The sequence below is a fragment of the Phocoena phocoena genome, chromosome 10, assembly GCF_963924675.1.
Source record: "Phocoena phocoena chromosome 10, mPhoPho1.1, whole genome shotgun sequence".
NCBI classification, from domain to species: domain Eukaryota; kingdom Metazoa; phylum Chordata; class Mammalia; order Artiodactyla; family Phocoenidae; genus Phocoena; species Phocoena phocoena.
This window is the reverse complement of record NC_089228.1, coordinates 83,827,073-83,850,705: the sequence shown is the minus strand read 5'-3', so window position 1 is coordinate 83,850,705 and position 23,633 is coordinate 83,827,073. Positions and strand designations below refer to the sequence as shown.

Genomic DNA, 23,633 nt, shown 5'->3' with positions numbered 1-23,633 from the left:
CTCTAGTGGTAGCTCAGCTTAAGGGTCTCCCACACAAAGTCCTAGACTTTCCCAGTGGGGAAATTATTGGAAAATTCACAGCTTTTCCCCATAGAGAGGAATTGAAAGAAACAAAATGGAAACAATCATACAATTGTTAAAATCAATTTGCAGTCTTTGTATTTTTGTATTAATGAGAAAGATATACAAAGGAGTAAGTATATACAGTTTCTGGTTTTGCCTTTTACATTTAAAAACAACATCACAATACCTTATTTTACCATCTCCTAAGTTAAATATTTAAGAAACGACACGTTGGGAAAAGTGGCAAGTACTCAGAACATTGTCTCCTAAGTTGTTTTTGGGGTTTTTTTTTTTTTTTTTAAATTAAGCTCTGTAACAATTTCCTGGCTAGAAGGATCCTCAGAGCTCAGTACTCACCATCTTGAGCAGGTGTTGGGTACCTTATAAAGAGAAGTAAACATTGTAAAATTATTTTTTATTTTATCAATACTTTTTAGGTTTCTCTGTCTAGTCCAAAATACAGTAGGAATGCTTTGAAATACAAAATAAAGCCAGTAACAGGAAAATAAACAGTCCCAACTCGAAACAATGGTTGAAAAAGATGAAAATGGAGAATGGAGAAAAATAATTTAGAATTTCATGATTGCAGGGGAAATGCAGAGCAGAAAAGAGTGGTGTGTGCTTAGGAATCTGTAGAGTGTAAAAAAGTGGAATTTAATAATGGAAGGGAAAGAGAGGCTTTGGGTTCAAAAGGTAAGTTAATCACACTTGGTTGTCCAGGGCTCAGTTGTGTTATTGGTCCATGAAAGGTCACTCTCAGTTCTAGTTTGTTTCATGGCCTGTATCCATTCCTTTCCTCTCCCCGCAACATATAGATCCTCTCTAAAGTTGTTAATGTTCTTTAGAAAAGAAACTACCCTCAAAAAAATGCTGTTGCTTTGTGTGATTTTAATTGGCACTGTTCAACCTGATATTTTTTCTTTTACTCAACGCAGTTTGAAAAATCTATTGTCTTGCTACATTTACATCTGCTTCTATGTGCAACTACTACATAGCATGAAATTCATGGGTGGCCACTGCTGTACACCTGATGGACATCTAGGTTGCCTCTAACAATCTGGTACTGCAAAATGCTACACTAGGTAAGGCCAAGCATGGAGCTGAGCTGGAATTTCACTGAGATACATTTCTAGGAGAAAAATTGCTGTGTAGTGATTTAAAATCTATACAGGAAGAAAAACTCATTTAATGTCAAAGCTGCAGAAGTCTAAGATCTTAATTTTAAGACCAAGATCTTACTTAGCCTATGTAGAACTTCATAGAAGGCATTTTTTTACTTTATAAAATGAAAGACAAGACATCTAGGTCACATCATTCTGAAAAGAAATCTCAAAATGAGCTATCAATTTACTTAATTTTAATAGTATGAGCATTTTTGGGCTATTGATAACCAAAAAATGTTTTCAGCAGCGTCATAATCTTGAGGGACTTTCCCTCTTAGATTTTAGACGTGATATAAGAAGGTGACAAAGGAAACTTTTTGTTAGAACTTTATAACAGATTCCTTTCTGTGTGCAGAAAAGCAGTGAAGGTTTCAGTAATTCTTCCCACAGTAAAAACCCAAGATCCAAGTGTGGATGACCGGTCAGTTGATCCACTAAGGAAAAGACCACAAGTTGTTATGGTAGTTTTTTCCTGGGAGGAGGGATCTCACAGAAGGCAGCGCTGGAGGTTGCCTCCATATAGCTCTGAAAGTATCCTGAGATTCTCAGACTGGGGAATTCTCATTTTCGAGTGCCCTTCAGGGTGGGAAATATTTGCAGTGCTGAGGGTTGAGTTATTATGAGCTATCCAAGGTGAAACTTTTTACCTCAACGTGTCAGGTGAAACAAAATAGGAATGTGTCAGAAGTGGGATTTGAACCCACGCCTCCATTCGGAGACCAGAAGCCTCAACGGTGAGAAGCAGATGCTTGAGTCTGGCGCCTTAGACCACTCGGCCATCCTGACACGTTGCTGTAGTTGGAAGTGTTATACTGCAGACGCTGAGGGGTTAGCGCCTAGCTGCGTCCCAGAAGAAAGCTTCTGAAAATTTGTCGGACTAGTTCTGAATTCAGAGACTGAGAAACAGAGAGAGGTAGGAGGTACGAGCGTTAGCGAGGACCTGAATAATTCTTTCTGCCTTGGAGACAGGGTGGCAGGGTACTGAGCGACACTCCCTCCTCGCTCCTCCCCCTTCCCCAGTACTCCCAGCCCAGTCTCCTGCTTTCCGCTCCGCCGCCTGCCAGACCAGGGTCCCGCGCCTCACACGAATCTCCTCCTACGGTCCCGACCCCCACATGTGATCTGGACCCCAGGTCACTGTGTTCTTTGTGATTCAAACCTTTATCCAGCAGGTCCAGTTCGATGCTGCCCCAGGATCGGTGGAAACTTAAGTGAATAAATGGTCAACCCCACTGCTCTGGACAAGAGAGGGTCAGTCCCCTTGTTCTCAACCCATCCAAACTGTGATTTTATCTCCTGAAGCCATACTTACATCATTCATTCCACCCATCACCGTCTCCTGACCTTCAGGGTCACTTGTGCTCTACAGTAATAATCCTGCCTTTCTTCTCTCTAGAGCTCTCAGATGCTTTCCAATAAATATTACCCATCTTGGGTGACCGCAGCTATTCTGAAACATAATGTTGAAAAAAATATGTTTAAGTGACTGAAAATGAAATAGCCAAAGTGGGGGGGGGGGACAAAAAGAAAAAAAAAGAGAAGAAATATCTTTGTTGCAATGATTATTCTAGGATTAAAGGAGAGAAGAAATTTAAAATTCCGATAACTAGGAGTATCACCAAGTTTCTATAATTAGGCTGTAAAATCTAAATCTATAGGACACTTAAATTTGAGAGCTATCACTTTTTAATTTGTAATTACCTCATCTATTACCCTAAAACTAAATGGGAAGCATCTCTTTTTAAAAATTAAGTTTATTGCTTGTAGATTTTAATCTTTTTATTGTGACTATTTTTTCACTATACTAACAGTACAATTACAAAGTATGCAAAATTGACAGTTTGTATTTTAATATATACATATGTTGAATTTTTGCACTAATGCTTCCTATACCTTGAAGCATAGGTATATTCCTATACACTCTTGAAGTCTATTTATATATTTTTTTGTAGATGAAAACGTCTGAATACAGGTTTAAAATATTTGGAATACTTGAAAATGGATATTATCAAAATATAATGTAAACATGAAATTGCAACTGAAATATGCCATAATTCAATTTTCTTTATAGATTGATTTTTGCAGGGCCCAGTACAGTCAATATTCCATGAACTGCTGGGTAGTATGTTTCCTAGGCACCTGTTTAATATTAATTTATTTTAATGTCTCAAAATTTTCATTACAAGTCCAGGGGACATTGGATAAGTGAAATCTGAGGAGATAGAGGCTTCTAAGTGGTTAGAGTTCAGTCATAAAAAACCTGTAGTAAATTGTATTTTCCAAAGATGGCCATACCACTGTATCTCATGCCACGTATTTTCCTTTGAATGCAATTTTGACACATTTCCTTCCAGAGGTTGCGGGGGTCTCTGTTCCCTCCCCTTGAATCTGGATAGTCCTGTGACTACGATGGAAGAGATACTCTATGACTTCCAAAGCCAGGTCATAAAAGGTGATAGAAGCTTCCAATAGTTTTCTCTCAAGACATCTGTCCCCGGAACCCAGCCACCACACTGTGAGGAAGCCCAAACTAAGCCGCAGGGAGGGACCACGTGGAAAATAACTGAGGCCTCAGCGCACAGCCAGCAGCAGCTGCCATACATTTGAGTAACCCATCCTTCAGATGATTTCCTGCCCCTGGTCTTAGAGTCTTCCAACTGAGTTTCCAGAAATCACGGAGCAGAGGCAAGCTGTCCTCACTGCGCTCTGCCCAAACTCTGTGAAAACCAACAAAGCTGTGCGAACGAATAAATGACAGGTGATAAATTAAGCCGTTTAAGTTTTAGTATGATTTGTTACGTGACAATAGTTAGGTATGGATCAGTCTTGGTCCAATGAGGAGAGAGGAACAGATAACTTGGCAGGAAAAGTTGTTTATTTATTTATTTTTCCGTTTTATTGAGATATATTTGACATATAACATTGTTTAAGTTTAAGGTGTACAATGTAATGATTTGATATATGTATATATTGCAAAATGATACCATAATAAATTTAGTTAACAACTATCAGCTCACATAGTTACAACGTTTTTTCCTTGTGATGAGAACTTTTGAGATCTACTCTCTTAGCAACTTTCAAATATACAATCCAGTGTTGTTAACTACAGTTGTCATGTTGTACATTACATCTCCAGAAAGTATTTCTCTTATAATGAACAGGGAAAGTTTAATACAGAGAATTATTACCTGAAGAAGGTGTTGGAGAAACAAGGAATTGGCTAGTAAAAAAGTAAAGACAACACTGACAATAAAGGAATAGCAGATCTAAGGAGCAGTCATTACCCTTAGGGCTGAAAACAGCTTAGGAAGTGCCCCTCACCTACAGCTGAGCCAAAGCACAGAAGGAAGAGCCCTCTATCCTTCACCCCACCCTTAGCTAAGATCCAGACCTCGATGGGGAAGGCACAGACATGGCTCACTGAAGAGTGGAGAAATTGCTCTCGGGTTGTGCCAGCAGAACTTGCTTGAAATGTGCCCTCTGGAACTGGCTGGAGATCCATCTTCCAGCGTTTCTTGGAAAGCTCTTCTTGGAGAGGTCTCTCACTGAGAGCACTCCACTATAAAACACTCAAGGGGGACGCTGGCCAGGGGAAGTTGGTGGCTGCTGGTTGCTGCTGGATCATGAAGCAGGAGAAAACCATGCCTGGTGTAGCAGCAAGGCCCTGGGGAAGCAGCAGTCCAAGTAGTGCGTGAGAACCAGGATGCAAAACCCCCTTCCTCCTCCAATGATTCTCCACCATCCTCTACCTGCAGAGTTTCAGTGCCGATTGGCAAAAGAAAACTATTTAAAGGATTCATATCCATTTCCACAAGGCAGGCAAAAAGGGTGAATTTGGGACTGAGAGACAATAAATTCATGACGAGTACTGGGTAATGGACATTTTGTTACCTGAAAATGGGAACAAACCCTAAAGCATGTGACTTTGGGCCCGGGCAGCAGACAGAAACTAGAAAGACCTTGAGGAGAATGTTACTGAAAAGTCCTGAGGACTGTTTCTTCCTGTTGCCCGTCTCGCCGTATTTCATCGAGGTTATACATTTCTTTAGGTGCAAGAAAACCAGAGGTGAACACTATAACCTAAATACAGGATGAAATCTGAGAAAACTGCAAATCACAGGTTTGTTGGGACTTTATGATCTCTCTTGAGCCTGCATCCCCTTCTTCTCTGATACTCAGGAGATGAAGAGGAGCTTCCAGTGACAGGCCCTTCTGCACAGGCAAGTTTAGGATTTTGGAGAATCTGAACAAACTGGCTCCTCTGGAAGGCAGGAGGCAGACCTTGAGTCCAGAGACGTTTAGGAAGCGCTGATGAGTAGTAGTGATAAAATCGACCTCAATTTCTTTCACTCCCCTCACTCTCAACTTCTTTAATACGCCCATTTCTTTTTTTGCTGCGTTTCCCTATTATTTGCATTTATGACACTCCAGGTCACAAGGGCATTGTTTTGCCTGTATATGACTTTGGTGAGTGGGAGGTAGAGTGTGTTATTTTTTACCCTGGGAGACCTTTTAGATAGCTGGCGGGCTGGCTTTTCAGAGACTGCAGCCTCTCCTCTGGATTATGGGAGAACTGTATTCCAGGTTGGGACAGATGCATAGAGACTGGATTCCCCACTTCTCCACCAATAAATCTTATTTTGCTGAGTTGTTTTAATGTTACTTGTATTTGTCAGTAGTCGAGGTGTTTTGGTTTTGCTTTTTGTTTGTAATTAAGAGCCATTGTTTCTTTATTAGCCAGCTATCAAATCCTGAAAGTAGACAGGAAAACAGTCCTTGCTTTGTTTCAGGTGCACAGGGCCTCTGACTTGGGACAGGAGACCTAGGATTTGTGGTTGAGTTTTCTTCTTTACCGGCTCTCTGTACATTATGGTTGTTGCTTGTGTGAGATGAGTCGCTATACAGATTTTTTTTTTTTTTTTTGGTGACCCTCACAGCCCCTTTACCCGGGTGGAAATTAATAATTTTCTGGTATCTTTGCCACAGCTCCTTTGGACAGAACTTTTCTATTTGGATTTCAGCGACGCGCGGTGGAGGAGAAACATGGCCCTTTCTTTACACCCCGGATTGAGGCTCCAAAACGTATTCCAGCCTCAAGGACTAGGCTACAAAAGGCAGAGCCTCTCCTCGGCTTCTGTTCCCGGGAGGTCGCTCAATTTCCTTCTTCCTGCTGGCCTCATCATTACCCTCACCCCTCAGTCTCTCTTCTGATAGCTGATATCGGGGAATTTGAGACAGATCTTGCCTGCTTTCCCCCAAGGCTCTAAGAACTGAAGTCTGGAATATCTGGGCTTCAATCGGTGCGAAAGGTACTGCAGAGCACCGGGTGTGGCTGTAACTAAAATCAAGTGGCCCAGTAGTTCTCACCCCAACCTCCGCATCTTGGCACGTGGGCTAGCTGTTTATTCCCCACTCCCGTCAACGTGCAACCTCTGACCCTCGGAGGCTCTGCATTCAAACAAAACTCTCAGAGGTGATTTAAGGGTCTTGTACTTCCTTTGACAAAAGCGAATCGAACGGGATATTAAAACTATCAGAGAGTGCGGGAATTTGTTTGACCACAGCCCAGAAAATCGAAAAGGGGATGAGGGCAGAGCGTCAAATTTTCTAGAAACCAAGCAAAACAAAAACCTAAAGATCTCAGCCTATAATCTGGGAAAAGGAGGGGACACTCTACCAGCTGGGGCTCCGTAGCTCAGGGGTTAGAGCACTGGTCTCGTAAACCAGGGGTCGTGAGTTCGAATCTCACTGGGGCCTTAGGAGTGTTAGTTTTCCATCTCGTGCAGACTTTAATTAAGAGATGTATTTCTAAGGGGTGAGTTTTGGTTATCCTTGACACCAAAACCTAGAACAAAAAATGGACCTTTTCAAGTGAAAAAGGAGTTACACAACAGAAATAAAGCTGCTGTGCTATCTGAGTTCTTGATGATACCTGAAATTCAGGTATGAAAACCTTACTTGAAGTGCCACCAACACAATTAATACCAATATAAGCTGGCTGATAAACTATCAGTAATTTTCATTGGGATTCAATAAATTGCAATGTACAGTCCTGACTAACTTGGGTGCTATAGGCCTAAAGAGATATTGTAATTATCGATTTTATCATACTTACCTAATGGACTTTAAGCTCCCCTGAATGCAGGAGCCATATCTTGTTTGACATTGTATCTCAGAGCCTTGCAGAGTGTGGAACCTAGTGGGTGCTCAGTAACTATTGAATTAAGCTGAGCTGAAGAAATGTAACCAGAGTGTGGTGAGTTTGCAAACACCTTAGGAGGCATAAAAGTTACCTGAAAGCCAAGGAACCAAGGTCAGTTTATAGAGAAGAACAAAGAAAGTAACACAGTGCTGATGAAGATTCAACCTAAGTAGGAAGCAACTAATCTTCCCGGTCTCAATTTATGATCTCATTATTGGAATTAGCTGTCTGCAAAAGCAAACCCCTGATCACTTCTGAATGGCTAACATAAATTGTTAAAATCAAGAATCTACATCAAAGATTAAAATGATCGAATTTCCATATACCACATTTGTATTAAATAATTAATAATATAATAATACCCCAAAGTCACAGATACATTCCTCAAAAAGTACTTTGGATTCTTGAAACAATCCAACACACTTTATATTGTATCATGTTTGAAAATTTTATTGTAAATTGCTAAAGATGCAGGACAGGCACAGATGATTCGTTTTTATTAAAATCAACCAGAGTAGCTGTCTGTTTCTTGCAACTGAGGACTCTGGTCGTTCCTCAGTCTTCAGAGATTTTATGCTTTGCATAGCTTCATGAATACCACTCTCTCTGCTTGAAATATGCCTCTATCCCTTCTTCTAGCTAAGCCCCACTCATCTTTCAGAATTCAGCTCATGTATCACTTTACCTTCAATCTAGGTGAGAGGTGTCTTTTCATAGCACCATTTGTACACCTTTATTATAGCATATATTGGATAATATCTACTAAATAATTGATGTATTTTTTTCTCTTTTTCTTCTAAAGTGACACTTATTGATAGTCAAAACCAAGCCTTGTTTAGAGCTGTATCACCACAGTAAGTTGGAATTCAAATATGTGTGAATACATTTTTTAAAAATGAATGAGTGAATGCCACATTTCCAAACCTGCATGCACTCTGTAGACAGATGACATTATCAGGAAATTATTTAGCCTGGTGTTAAAAGGAAATAATACGGAAAATTAAAATCATCTTTGTAATAACTTTACAGTGTTAATGTCTATAATATTTGCAGTTTATCCACTGAACTTCAGGGACCTTGATTTTGGCACACACTGGTAAAAAGCTGTTAATTACGTGGCACCATATTCAGTAATTTTAAAAACACAACACATGGTTTCCAGTTCCTCAGGTAAACAGCTTGGAAGTCTCCGCCCTGTCCTAGCAACAATTAAAAAGCTGAACAGACTAAAAACCAACAATTCTTCTTGAATCCTTAAGAGAGAGGAGAATACAGGGCAAACCCTTACTGGCAAGATTGGAGAGACAAACTGGTGAATACGAGTCACAAACCTACCAAGCAGAGACCCATGGCCAGAAACTGCCGGGGAATGAGCACTGGGAAGAAAACCTGAACTGTAATTTATGAATTTCTGGAGGCTCAATGTGGACAACTCTGAGAGTTAAAAACTCCAGGGGAACTCAGTCACAGGGGGCCCTAACAATATTGTGAGATTTACTGCCAGGAGTTCAACCAAGTTCTCACAGTAAATATTGGAGAAAAATTTTTTCATAATACTGGCAGAGGAAAAAAAAAGAACTATTTTGAAATACACCAGAAGACTCTGTCCATCTATAAAAGGCCTGCTCTTGGGAGAAACTAGTTAACCAGAGCCTAACCTGATGGGGTATTAGCAGAGCCATATTGACTTGGGGGAGGCGAAATACTCTATTTCAGTCAGTTCTAGCCTTCTATATGGGAGAAGGAAAATGCCCAATGCCAGCCCAATCTAATCATCCTATCCCATCTAAGGGCCAGGGTTGGGGGTGGGGGGAGAAAAAAACAGAAATTTTGTGAAGTTCACAGTCCAGATGCATAGACTCACTAAAAGGTCACTGACCTAATCATATGACTATAGAACACTTCCCTGCCCCCCACACCTCGCCACCACATTACTAAAGGTCTATTTACAGCAGTCCCTTCTACTCAGCACATGATGTCTGGCTATCAAGAAAAAATTACAAGGCATACCAGAAGGCAAAAACCAAAAACCAAAAAAAGACACTTGAAAAGACAGAGCAAGCACCATAGCGGGAATGTTGTAATTATCAGACCAGGAATGCAAAACAACGATGATTAATATTCTAAGGGGGCTAATGCATAAAGTAAACAGCATGCAAGAACAGAAGGACAATGTAAGCAAAGAGATGGAAATTGAAAGAAAGAAACAGAAAGAGAGAGAGAAAGGGAGGGAGGGTGGGAGGGAGGAAGGAAGGAAGAAGAGAAATGCTAGAGACAAAAAAACACTATAATGGAAATATAGAATGCCTTCAATGGCTTTTAAGTAGACTGCACACAGCTGAGGAAAGAATCTCTGAGCTAGAGGATATATCAATAGAAACCTCAAAAACTGAAAGAGCAAAGAGAATAAAGGCTGAATAAAACAGAACAGAGTATTCAAGGACTGTAGGACAACTACAAAAGGTGTAACATGTAAGTAATGGCAATACCAGAAAGAGAAGAGAAAAAGAAACAGAAGAAATGTTTGAAACAATAATGACTGAGGCTTTCTCTAAAATTAATGTCAGACACCAAACCACATGTTGAGGAAGCTCAGAGAACACCAAGAATACATAATAAGGAGACTACAAGTAGGTATATCATTTTTAAACTACAGAAAATCAAAGATAAAGAAGAAGTCCTGAAAGAAGCCAGAGGATAAAACACCCTACCCATAGAGGAACAGAGAGAAGAATTACATCCAACTTCTCCTCAGAAACCGTGCAAGCAAGAAGAGAATGAAATGAAATATATAAAGTGTTGAGAGAAAAAAACCCACCAACCCAGAATTCTGTACCCTGCAAAATTATCCTTCAGAAGCAAGCAAGAAAGAAAGACGTCTGGGTTTCGCTGATGGCGCAGTGGTTAAGAATCCGCTTGCCCATGCAGGTGACACAGGTTTGAGCCCTGGTCCGGGAAGATCCCACATGGCGCAGAGCAACTAAGCCCATGAGCCACAACTACTGAGCCTGTGCTCTAGAGCCCGCAAGCCACAACTACTGAGCCCACATGCCACAACTACTGAAACCCACGTGACTAGAGCCCGTGCTCCACAAGAAGAGAAGCCATCACAATGAGAAGTCCATGCACCACAGCGAAGAGTAGCCCACGCTCGCCACAACTAGAGAAAGCTCGCGTGCAGCAACGAAGACACAACACAGCCAATAAATTAAAAAAAGACCAACAAAAATTTAGGGGATTTGTTGCTAGTAGACTTGCCTTGCAAAAAAATGCTAAAAGGACTTCTTAAGAGAGAAGGAAAAACTATAGGTCAGAAACTCAGGTCTACATAGACAAAGAAAGAGTACTGAAGAAGGAATACGTGAAGGTAAAATAAAACCCTGTATTTTTCTTACTCTTAATTGATCTGCCATATAACAGTTTGTTCAAAATAATAGTGTAAACAAAGTATTTGCTCATGTATGCTTATTTGTATATCATATGTATATGTATTTGCTTATGTATGTTTACATATATGTGACATGAATGACAGCAATGATACAAGGTACAGGAGAGACGAATTGGGATTATTTTGTTATTATAAGGTACTCACACTATTCATGATGTGGTATAGTGTTATTTGAAAGTAGACTTGGATTAGCTGCAAATGTATATTGCAAACTCTAGGGCAACCACTAAAAAAAAGTAAAAGAAGTATAACTGATATGCTGACAGGAGAGAAAATAGAATCATATAAATGCTCAATTAAAACCTCAAAAGTCAGAAAAGGTGTAAGATGACAAATGTAGGAAAAAAGAATAAGGGCAACAAATAGAAAGCAATAATGAATTCGTAAATATTAATCTAACTATATCAATAATCACTGAATATTAATGGTCTAAATACCCCAATTAAAAGATGGAGCTATTATCAAAAAGACAAGAAATTACAAATGTTGGTGAAGATGTGAATAAAAGGGAACCCTTCTGCACTCTTGGTGGAAATGTAAATTGGTGTAGTCACTATGGAAAACAGCATGGAGGCTTCTTAAAAAATTAAAAATAGAACTACCATATGATCCAGCAATTTCACTTCTGGTATTTATCTGGAGCTTGAAGGAAATGTCCACTTTGATGAACGAAGTTGACCCAGAGAAAGGGACCCAGAGAAATAAATACTCCAACCTCTCTGTCTTCTCTCATTCTGGTTTCCTGCTAAGTGCTCCCACAAATGAAACTCAAAGCTGAAGTCACAGGGCAGGGGAGCCCATACTGTGGTCCATACAGGCTGGCCTTCCATGGAAGAGTAGGCAGAGATCAGAATGTGTGTGTGTGTCCGTGTGTGTGTGTGTGTTAATATTAACAATTAAAAGCACTTAGCTTTCTATCAACATTTTTCTCCATTATAATGCCTATGTTGTGTTAATGAAAGTCAGTTTAATATCCAGTGACATACTGTGAGTCTTGTAAATTTTCATCTCTTAAGAACAGTAATTCCCTAGATACTGGTTCTTCTTACCTAGATCCAGACTTGGAACACAGCACCATGAGTGCTCTTATGAGGTTTATATAAATCACTCAGAACAGTGCCTGGCCCATGATAAGCTCGATCCAACTAGTGGCTGCTATTGTTATTTAGATGGAATGACCTCTAGAGGTTCAGGCAGATCTCGGTCTCTCTCTAGGACTGTGTGGTGGGAATGTAGGAGGAGATCGTGTGGTGAGATGGTCATTACTAAAGAGTCTATATCGCTTCTCACTGCTCCTCACTTTAAGGTGTATGTAAAGATCCCAATTCAGTAATGCAACAGACACTGAGATGTGGAAACACTTCTGCCCTCATATCCCTTCATGCGTCAGTATGGAGAAATTTGCTCACTGGTCTATTACTCTCTGTCCTGTTTGTTAAGTACTCTGTGGTCAGGAATAGACAATTCCCTTCTTTACACAATTCTCCTTTTATCTGACAGGAATTATTCCATAAAAGCCAAAAGGCTTCATATCTCGTGTGTATGTGACAGCTGCGATTTCCCCACGCCAAAAACAAGCAAGCAAACACACAAATAAACAAAACTAGCCTTTATAATTAGATGCCCCAGGCAGGAAACGAGGATACTGGGTGGGCATTAGATCGCAGAGGCAAACTATCTGCAATGAACCTCTAAAGAAGGTCAAAACAGGTGGAGGAGCAGGGTGGGATTAGGGGTGGTGGACACCGCCTTGATTTCTGTAACACGCGCCACAAAGGAGCGGTTACCACTCTGGCTTTTCCCGCAAGAGATGCCGGACCAGCTGGCTGTATGACTTCGAATGCGGTTTTCAGGCAGGCTCGGGGAGGATTTGGGGGAACCGGGAGGCGCAGCCTGGAGGTGCTGGACAGCGAGGCGGGTAGTCCCTCCAGGAGCGCGGCGGGTGCTGGGAGACTCGCCGAGCGAGGGCTGGGCTGTCTCGGCTTCTCGGCGTCCTCCATCTGGTAGGAAGCATCACGGACCAGCCAGGCGGTGCGCGGTGATGCTCTGCCTCAGCTAAATAGCCCTTGTCTTCCATGGATATCGTTCCCTTATTGGGGTCAAGGCGAGGAAGAGCTAGAGTCCGCTCGCTCTTTCTCCTCAGCTTTCTCTCGGGGCTTCTAAAAGGAGCACCCCCGGATCCCGGGGAAATGCTGATTTACGCTGGCGTAGAGGAAGGATCACATACACGCTTCCGCGAAAGATGAAAGTGTCTCGAACAAAGCGTGTTTTATTCGCCAGGGTAGCCGCGGTGGAGGAGGGTAGGGGTGAAGAGGGTCCCTAGCAGTGTCGCGCACTCCAGCTCCAGTTTGTCTCGGGGACCGAGCGCGCCCGTCGCTCATGACTCTGTAGAGCGCGCCCCGAGAACGCAAAGAAAGCATGCTCCAGTGGCGCAATCGGTTAGCGCGCGGTACTTATACAGCAGTATATGTGCGGGTGATGCCGAGGTTGTGAGTTCGAGCCTCACCTGGAGCATGTTTTCTGCCCTTTACGATTTCAGTCTCTTTTCATTCTACTGCTTTCTGTTCCTCTTCTTTAAAGAAAAAGCTGAAAAGAGGTTATTACGTTTTCCATGGTGAGAATGGAGATATTCTATGATTAAGGAGGATATTTGGTCATATTTCAAACATAGGAAGAAATCACAAGCCAAAAGGAGGCAGATTGAACATATTCAAGCAATTTCGATTCTCCTCAATCAGGAGAATTTAAAGTCAGGTTGTACAGCCTCAGATGAGTCTCCCTCACCCTTTCCTCGATCCTTTTAAAAAACCATTTCTCAGATCCTTGGGGACTGAGCAAGGAGGAGGAAAACCTCGGTCTTGTGCTCTGCAATTTCGTGCAGCTGTCACCGGGGCTCACGGATTTCCGGAAGCTGCTGTCAGGCATCTTAGCTTTGAGTTCCACAAGATTTGCAGTGAGGTTGCTGAACTCCATCTTTGAAATATACATGTGCTTTGAGTCAGGCTCCACCGCCTACTTTACATAAACCAGACTGGGGAACAGAAAATAATTTCCCCCAGCAATGAAACATAGGTGGCTATGTATGTATCTCTTCCTAATTTCATCAGAAAATAAACGGCCTTGTTTGGGAAAATGACATTCATCCTGACGCTGTGTCTGAAATAAATGATTGAATGTTGCTCTGCTTTTAACCAGTTTCTCCTGGATTTCAGTGTCTCACAGGGCCCTCCTTCTCTTCTGTCTGTTACATATGGCTATATCCCACAGTTCTATCTCAGCTTTTTTCTCATCTAATGATATACACATTCTTTGTATTATATTCATTCCCTTGATTACAACATCTCTCTAAATACTGATGATTGTAGTATTTCTTTCCCATCCAGTCCTCGCATTTGAATCCAGATCTATGCATCCTACTGCCTACGGGATGTTTTTGTCCAGAAATTCACACAGATCTGCAACATCAACACATGGGATAATCATCAACTTCAAATCCACTCCCTCTCCTGTGCACTGTATCTCAAAGGCAGTCATTCAACAAATACCTGATGCCTGCTTTTTGCCAGATCCACTCTAGGTGCTGAGATTACTGCAGTAAAATTTTAAAAATCAGCCTCTGCTTTCTGGAATCTAAGTTCTAGTAGGGAGAAATAAACAATGAACAAGTAAATATAAATATACAGTAAGACAAAGTGATGATACGTTTTATAGAGAAAAACAAAAATAGTATAAGAGGGATCAGGGATAACAGGGATTATGCTGGGAGTGCTATATGAGGTAAGGTTGTTAGAGAAGGCCTCTCTAAGCAAGTGACATTTGAGCAGAAACCTGAAGGAAATATGGGAGAAAGTCTTGGATATATACGTTGAAAGAGGTGGAGGCAGAGGTATGAACAAATGCAAAAGCCTAGACGTGGGAATGGCCCCATGAGCATAGTTAGAGGAGAACAAGGAACAGAGGTTGCTCCAGTAAGTCCCCTACATACGAACCTTCAAGAGGCGAGCTTTCAAAGATGCGAATGTGTGTTTGCACATCCAACCACATAGGTTAGTTCACGTGTCTGGCGTACCTTGTCATGTGCGTGTATCCGCTACAAGTAGGTGTGTTTTTGTGTACTTTACTGTACAGTACTATATAGAGTACGGCAGTACAGTCTCTTTATTTCAAGCCCAGGATGTCTGGAGGCAAGCATAAAAGCAGTGGTGATGTAGATGGTACTGCTAAGAAGCACCAGGAATTGGAGGCTTAGAGAAAGGACGAAGAGAGACAAGAGGAAGAAGTAACTGAAGAACCAAAGAGATTCAGGATGCAGGCAATGGCAAGGGGATTTTCTTTCTTTGAGGAGGCACTGTTAGTTTTGAGGCACGGGACCTGAAGGTAGAATGGTGCACGACGGTTGCAGCAGCCGTTCAGAATGCAATCCAGTGCTACCGTGTCATCTACGACGAGAAAAAAAGAGCTACTACCCAGATATCACTGGATCGTTTTTTTCAAGAGGGTAGATAGAATTGAATCCAGCTAGGAACCAGAACCTGAGCCATCAACGTCAGGCATTAGTGAAATTGCAGCTTGCCCTCTGTCTCCTATTGCTGACGATCCTTCAGCTCTACCATCTCCCACCCCTTCTCCCTCCTCCATTCATAACCCTTCTTGCCTGTGTACTCAATGCCAGCCCCTGTGTGCCAGCTGTTGGACTGTACTACTGTACTTTTCAAGGTACTGTACTGTAAGATTAAATTTTTTGTGTGTGTGTTTGTTTTTTATGTATTACTTGTGTGAAAAGTATTATAAACCTATTACAGTACAGTACCATGTAGCCAACTGTGTTAGTTGGGTACCTAGGCTAACTTTGTTGGACTTTGGAACAAATTGGACTTACAGATGCACTCTTCCAAGGGAACTCGTTTGTACGTAAGGGACTTACTGAATATTTAAACAGAAAAGCCTCTTCAATGATTCTTAAAAGCTAATGCATGACATGATATTTTATAATACTAGTTAAGACAGTGACCAAACGACGGTTGAGGAAACAGTGTGAAAGTAAAGTTGCCAGAGGCACAAAGATGTCTCCAGGGGCTATTCATGTTTTCCGTAGGAATCTCAGACCAGTCAAGGGCTGGGGTTGTCCCTGGTTTCCATGGCTTGATTTTAGAACTCTGAAATGACTCTGATCACACCAGCTTCTGCGGAGCTGTTCAAAACAGAAAACAGAGATACAGTTCTCTAACATTTCCTTTCTAGTAAGACATGTATGTACAATAAGATTCACCCATTTTAAGTGTACAGTTTGATTAATTTTGATAATTGTATTAATTTCCTATTGCTGCTGTAACAAATTAGCACAAACTTAGTGGCTTAGCACAAAATTATTGTCTTGCAGTTCTGTAGGTCAGAAGTCCAAAATGGCTCTCAGTCGACTAAAATCAAGCTGTTGGCAGGTCTGTGTTCCTTCTGGAAATTCTCACAGAGAATTCTTTTCTTGCTTTTTCTATCTTCTAGAGGCTGCCCACATTCCTTGGCCATTGGCCCCATTCATCTTCAAAGCCAGCAACTGCATCACTCTGATCTCTGCTTCTGCTGTCACATCTTCGCTGACTCTCATCTTCTTATGCCTCTCTCTCCCATCTTTAAGGACCCTATGATTATATCAAGCCCACTTGGATAATCCGGGGTAACCTCCTTGTTTTAAGATCCTTACCTTAATCACATCTGCAAAGACTCTTTTGCCATGTAAGGAAGCACATTCACAGGTTCTGGAGACTATGGTGTGGACCTCTTTTGGGGAACCCTTATTTGCCTACCACGACAGTTATATACCATTGTACACATAGCACTGCATTTAACATGGAGAACAGCACCTTTCCCCTAAAAAGTTTCCTCCTGCTCTTTGGTAGTCCATCATCTCCCTACACTCCTGCCTCTGGCCACCAGTGATCTGCTTTCTATCACCATAATATGTCCTTTACTAGAATCTCATGTAAATAAAATGATACCATTTGTAGCCATTTGTGTTAGATTTCTTTTACTTAGCTTGACACTGTGCTGATCTCTGTGGCAGAGAATCATTTTTGATTCCCGGCTTCTCCACACTCCCCATATTTATCTGTTCCTGAGTCTTCTCAGTTCTATCTTACCTCCTTAATATCTCTCAATATTTCTGTGCTCACAGTCAATGTTCCCGAAGGCCTCTGTACCTTGGCAAATACTCCTCTTCTGCCCTGAAACTTCTTTGCTCCTCCTTTTCATTTGCTTCTACTTCTTCCATTGGAGAGCACTTGTCTGTCCTCAGGACCTGATGAGAGCTCCACCTCCACAGTTTGGATCTCACGCTCTCCTGTGAGCTACATATGCTGTGCAAGGCACTTGATGTATTTGTTCAGTCTTATCTTAATTCACTCTCATTTATCGGGTCATAAGCTCCTTGGGGGAGACAGGGACTGCATCTTCATTGCTTGTTTATTTAGCACCCAGCTCAGCTGCTGACTGAAGAGATTGTAACTCTCACATACTTTTTCCGCCTGTGGTTTCGTGGAGGTCTCTGCTTCCTTTACAGCACTCCTTCGTCTTACCCCATTCTCACTGCTTAGGGTGAAAGTTTATTGTATTGATTTAATTTATTCATTTTGGCAAAATAAAGGTTAAATTTCAGCTCTGGGAAATGAGCAACATTAGCAAGAGAGTTTTGTTTTGTCTTGCAGTTTCTTTCACTAAAGGAACGTAAAGGTCTGAGGTCAGAAAAGAGATTTACCAGTGCAAATAAAAAAGACCTCTTAAGCTCTTTTCTCTACAAATAATGCTCATCGTCCTCTTGTCCATGTGACAGACGCCTACTCATACTTCATGGCCCAGAAAAAAAATCTGATAATTTATTTCTTCTTACTAATAGATAATTTGTAATATTAAATTCACATTTATCTCATTGTAAAAACGATGTATTTACACATACAACTGTCTTCCTACTAGTTTGCTTATCAAGGACAATTGCCATGACTTTATTTAAAAAATTTTTTTTTCAATTAAGTAGTCCAGTGTGTGACACTTAGTAAAGCCTCAAAAATATCAATAGTCTCAAAACTGTACAGTGGAATAAAGTCAGAACTTTGGATAGAAGAGGAGGATAGGAAAAGAAGAAGGAAAAGATAAGGTGGTTTGGATGGGAATGATGAGAAGGAAAAACAACGTGTTTCTTTTTGGTTGTTCCAGATGAAATTATTGGACATTTTGAACACTGCTACTCAAGGTTTTTCTAGAGTTGATATATGCTTCTGCCAAATAAAGGACTAAAATATATGTTTGGCTAATAATTAGAATTCGAAATGAGTTTGTTTTAGCCCCATCGTAGGGTAAATAACTACTGTAGATCTCATACTATTATGAAAAAGAGTTAAATATTCTGCTTAAAATTTTTTCCTCTTCATATAAGAATACTCCAATAATTTTTTAGACTATTTATAGAATTATCGTGTCTTATATAATAGTGGAACAAGAAACTTTTCTTACCATTTTGACCTTTTGGGTTTCTTTACTATTTACTTCTCCCCAGTTTCCGTTTCTGTTGCTGACGCAAGCTGAAAAGATTTGTATCCTTAAAGGGTCTCCAGGTGATTTTATCTATAACATAAATATGGCCTACTTTTGTGTCTTTGGCATGTCCAAATTATATTTCATATAACTACTTTGTTAATTTTCAAATTTTTTGTATACATAATATATTCATATGGTTCAAAATATTTTATGTATAAAGGCCCTCCCTATTCCTATCCCCAGCCAACCAGTTCCCCTCAGTACAGGCTACTCATTTATGTTATTAGTTTCTTGGAAAAATAGAAGTATTCTCATTCTCTTTGCCAGATACCATTCTAGGTGAGGGTCTGGGGAGGAGCCCATCCCTTCCCATGTAGAGAAAAATTTGGCCACGCCCAAAGAGAGGTCTGGCCTTTGCCCTCAGCTTTTGGGAGGTAATCTATATCACATCTAATAGTAGTGTATTTGGGGGGCGGGGGGTGGTGGGGTTGGCCATTCTCTGTAGCCACGTCAGAAAAACCAACCATGTGATCTACAGGGAGGGCTTCGGTTCACTCAGTATCAGTCAGCCTAGCGAGTGAGTTCAAGCATGTGGGTAGAATCACTCATGCCTATGTAATGAAGTGCCAATAAAAATTCTGGACAAGGAAGGTTGGGTGATATTCCTGAGCTAGCAATAGTCTGTGTGTATTGTCACACATCGACATCAGGAGGGTAACTCATCCTGAGGACAAGGAAAGTCTTATATTTAGAACCCTGCCAGAATCTACACTATATGTCTCTCCTTTTGGCTGATTTTAATTTGTATCCTTTTTCTGTAATAAGTCATAGCCAGTGAGCATAATAGCTTTTGGTGAGTTCTGTGAATTCTTCTAGTGAATTATCAAACCCAAAGGTGTTTTTGGGAACCCTCCCCAAACTTGCAAATAGTGTCAGAAGTGAGGACAGTCAAGGGGACTTTGTTGTTTGACTAACTCCAAGTAGAGAGCTAAATACCTCTTCTAATTTGACAACGCTTCCCATGCAATATATATATATTGTAATATATCAAATAAATTAAACTCTTTCTAGCACCTCTCTTTTTACCTCTTTTTCTAGGGCCTTCTGGGAAATCTCAAAGCCAGTTTTAGCTGCAAATGATGTACATTAGGACTTGATTTGAGGAAGAAAAATGTCAAAAGTTGTCAGATATTTTGAACACCTAATTAAACAGGATCCCATATTACTGGAAAACGATACTTGGCTGCCTAGTTAATCAAAGTGACAATAAGATTTTAAAAGTAGACATAGAGGACTTCAAGTTTCTACCCCAATTGTAAAAAGTTTGGAAGTCATCACTCCCTACCTCACAACAACAGGAAAGCTAAGAAAAACTAAAAACTAACAACTCTTCTTAGATATATCAGAGAATTGAGTCACAGGGAAACATGCTGACAAAAAAACAGGAGAGAGAGGCAGATCTCTTGAATCACAGTTACCAGCGGGTAGAAGCCCAGGAGCAAAAGCTCACAGCTGGAGCCAGTACTAGTTGGAGTATCCAGTACATAAACTCTAATTGATATGCTAAGAGGAGAGAAAAAAGAATCTATAAAATGCTCAATTAAACCCAGAGAAGGCAGAAACAGAGTGGAAGACAAAGAATAAAACAAAGAATAGGAAAATGAATAGAAAGTAGTTACAAATATGGTAGATATTAATCCAACAATAGCAATAGTCACATTAAATATAAATGTTCTAATACACTAATAAAGAACAAAGACTATCAGAGTGAATAAAAAGACAAGATACAACTACACTGTTATCAGTTGAATTGTGTTTCCTCTGCTCCAAATTCATATGTTGGAGCCCTAACCTCCAGTATTTCAGAATGTGGCCTTATTTGGAAATAAGATAATTGCAGATGTAATGTGGATAAATGCAGATTAATTAAGTTAGGATGAACTTATACTGGAGAGGAGGGGAATCCTAATCCAGTAAAACCAATATGACATCTCCTTATAATAAGGGGAAATTTGGAAGCAGACATGAACACAGGGAGAATGCCTTGTGAAGAGGAAGGCAGAGATTGGAGTAGTGCATTTACAAGCCAAGGAACACCACAGATTGCCAGCAAACCACCAGAAACTAGGGGAGCTCACAATTTATATTTATAACTAATCTAAATACTCTTTCAAATAACACTACACAACTTCATGGGTAGTGCAAATACCTCATAACAGAATTTTCCCAATTCCTTCCTCCCATCAATTATAACATTGTTGTTATTCATTTCAATTATCTATAAGTTATAATCAGTGAATACCTTGTTGCTATTATTTTTAGCAAACTGTTATCTGTTAGATTGATTTTAAAAATAAAATATTTGATTTTACCTTTATATATTCCTTCTGTGTTTTGGGTTGAACTGAGTTTCTCCAAAATATTTTGAACTAATAAAAATTAAAATACAACTTATCAAAAGTTGTGGGATGTAGAGAAAGTAGTGTTTAAAGGGAAATGGAAAATGAATGCATATATGAGGAAAAAAAGAGAGAAATATCTAAAATCAATAAGCTTCCACCAGAGGAAACAAGAAGAACAAAATTAAATCCAAGGGAAGAAGAAGAAAAGAAATGACTGTAAAATTGAACTTTAGAACTGAAATCGATCAAATTGAAAACAGGAAATTAATGAAAAAAATCAACAAAACCAAAAGCTTGTTCTGTGAAAAGATCAATAAAATTGATAAACCTTTAGCCAGGTTAACAAAGAAAAAAAAGAACACAAAATTACTAATATTAGAAGTGAAAGAGGGGCCACGAGTACTAGATAATAAAGGAATATTACATATTATTATTTATGCCCACAAATTTGATTACTTAGATTGAATGAGCTAATTCTTCAAAAGATACAGTTAAAATCCCAGCAAGTTACTTTATGTGTATTGATAAACTGATTCTAAAGTATATATGGAAAGACAAAAGATCCAGAATAGCCAACAGGATGCTGAAGAACAAGGTTGGAGGTCTGACGTTATCCAACTTCAAGATTAGTTATAAAACTACAGTGATCAAGACAGTATGGTACTGGTGAAAGAATAAACAAATAGATCAATGGAACAGAATAGAGAGTCCAGATATAGATCTAAACCAATATAGTCAACTGATCTTTGACAAAGGAGCAAAGACAAGTTAATAGAGAAAAGACAGTGTTTTCAACAGATGATTCAGGAACAGCTAAACATCCACATGCCAAAACAAAACAAAACAAAACAAAAAACAGTCTAGGCACAGATCCTATGTCACAAAAATTAGTTCAAGTAGATGATAGACCAGACCTAAATGTAAAATGTAAAACTCCTCTAGATAACATAGGAGAAAATCTAGCAGACCTAGGGTTTGGTGATAACTTTTTGCCATGCTGTATGGCTTACGGGATCTCAGTTCCCTAACCAGGGATTGAACCTGGGCCAGGGCAGTGAAAATGCTGAATCTTAACCACTAGACAACCAGGGAACTCCCATGACAATGACTTTTTTAGGTGCTACACCAAGAGTATGATCGGTGAAAGAAAAAAGTGATAAATTGGACTCCATTAAAATTAAAATCTGCTCTGTGAAAGCCCATGCAAAGAGAATGAAAAGATAAACCACAGACTGGAAAAGATATTTGCAAAACACATGTCTGATAAAGGACCAATATCCACAATACGCAAAGAACTCTTAAAACTTAGCAATAGGTAAACAACCCAATTTTTAAATGGACAAAAGATCTGAATAGACATTTCATCAAAGAAGAACTACAGGTGGCAAGTAAACGTATGAAAAGATGTTGAACATATATATTTAAGGATTTGTAGATTAATACAATGAGATATCACTACATACATTTTAGTAGGCTAAAACCCAAATGACTGACATCAAATGCTCTTGAGGCTGTGGAGACAGAGACTCACTCATTGTCAGTGGGGATGCAAAATGGCACAACCACTTTGGAAGATGTTTGACAGTTTCTTACAAAACTAAACATCGTCTTTCCAGATGATCCAACAATTGCACACATTTGTGTTTACCCAAATGCATTGAAAACCTATGTCCACACAAATATCTGCACACAAACATTTATAGCAGCTTTATTCATAATTGTCAAAATGTGGAAGCAACCAAGATGTCCTTTGTTAAGTGAAAGAATAAACGGTGGTACACCCATACAATGAAATATTATTCAGCACGATAAAGAAATGAGCTATCAAACCATGCAAAAGACATGGAGGAACATTACATGTGTATAGCTAAGTGAAAGAAGTCAGTCTGAAAAAGCTACATACTGTATGATTCCAACTATTGAACATTCTGGAAAAGGCTATAGAGACAGTGAAAAAGGTTGATGGTTGCCAGGGGTTGGTGGCTTGTGTGAGGGATGAATAAATGGAGCACAGGAGATTTTTAGGGCAGTGAAACTATTCTGCATGACATTATAATGATGGATACGTGACATTATGCATTAGTCAAAATCCATAGAACTGTACAACACAAAGAGCAAACCCTACTGTAAACTATAGACTTTAGCTAGTAATAATGTACCAGTATTGGGTCATCCATTGTAACAAATGTATCACACTAATGCAAGATGTTAATAATCGGGGAAACTCCGAAGTGGGGAAAAGATGGTATATAGGAAGTCTCTGTATTTTCTGCTCAGTTTTTATGTAAACCTAAAAATTCTCTAAAGAATAGAGTCTAGTTAAAAAAGTAAACATAGGAGGTAATGTAATTATAAATAACCTTAACTGTTTCGAAAGTGGAAAGACTTTGTTATCTTAAATAATCAAGACATAATAAAAAGAGTGTCCTAGTAGTTAAATTCTGCCATTTTAGGAGGCAATGAACTGAATCGTTATCATAATGCAAAAGCATGTAATGGTGAGGGTTGAGGGGTGGATTTTATATTTTAACCCCAAATGCCAAAGGTAAGCAAAAACTGGCAACAAAACCAAACCAAAATAGTGCTCAGACAAGGAACCAAAATCAAATCCTTGCCATGCTACAACTGACACATGTCTGGAGCACAGGGTCCAGGAGCTGGACTCACTGAGGGATCTCCAAATTGCCAGTCAGGAAAGGGCCACAGCAGGCGTGCGAAGACCCGGTGCCTGGATGGAAAAGATGGGTGTCTGAGGTGGGCTATGACTCATGGCAACAAACTGTCAAAGACAAAACCCAGATAAATGAGATTTATTTTATTCGGGCTATTGC

General features: G+C 40.0%; 1 protein-coding gene and 3 non-coding genes across 4 annotated transcripts in view; 2 read left to right on the top strand and 2 right to left on the bottom strand.

Annotated features, from left to right (window-relative positions):
* The window catches only part of LOC136129040 (zinc finger protein 665-like), a 472,691-nt gene that overhangs the window by 106,856 nt on the left and 342,202 nt on the right, over positions 1-23,633 (bottom strand). The window contains 1 exon segment of the mRNA XM_065885117.1: positions 1,554-1,571. Coding sequence (XP_065741189.1) covers positions 1,554-1,571 — 18 coding nt within the window.
* TRNAL-CAA (transfer RNA leucine (anticodon CAA)) lies at positions 1,906-2,012 on the bottom strand. The gene is made up of 2 exons: positions 1,975-2,012; positions 1,906-1,951 (listed from the first exon to the last, which is right to left on the bottom strand). It is a non-coding gene; the product is annotated as a tRNA-Leu (tRNA).
* TRNAT-CGU (transfer RNA threonine (anticodon CGU)) lies at positions 6,911-6,983 on the top strand. Its single transcript has one exon. It is a non-coding gene; the product is annotated as a tRNA-Thr (tRNA).
* TRNAI-UAU (transfer RNA isoleucine (anticodon UAU)) lies at positions 13,297-13,390 on the top strand. Its single transcript has 2 exons — positions 13,297-13,334; positions 13,355-13,390. It is a non-coding gene; the product is annotated as a tRNA-Ile (tRNA).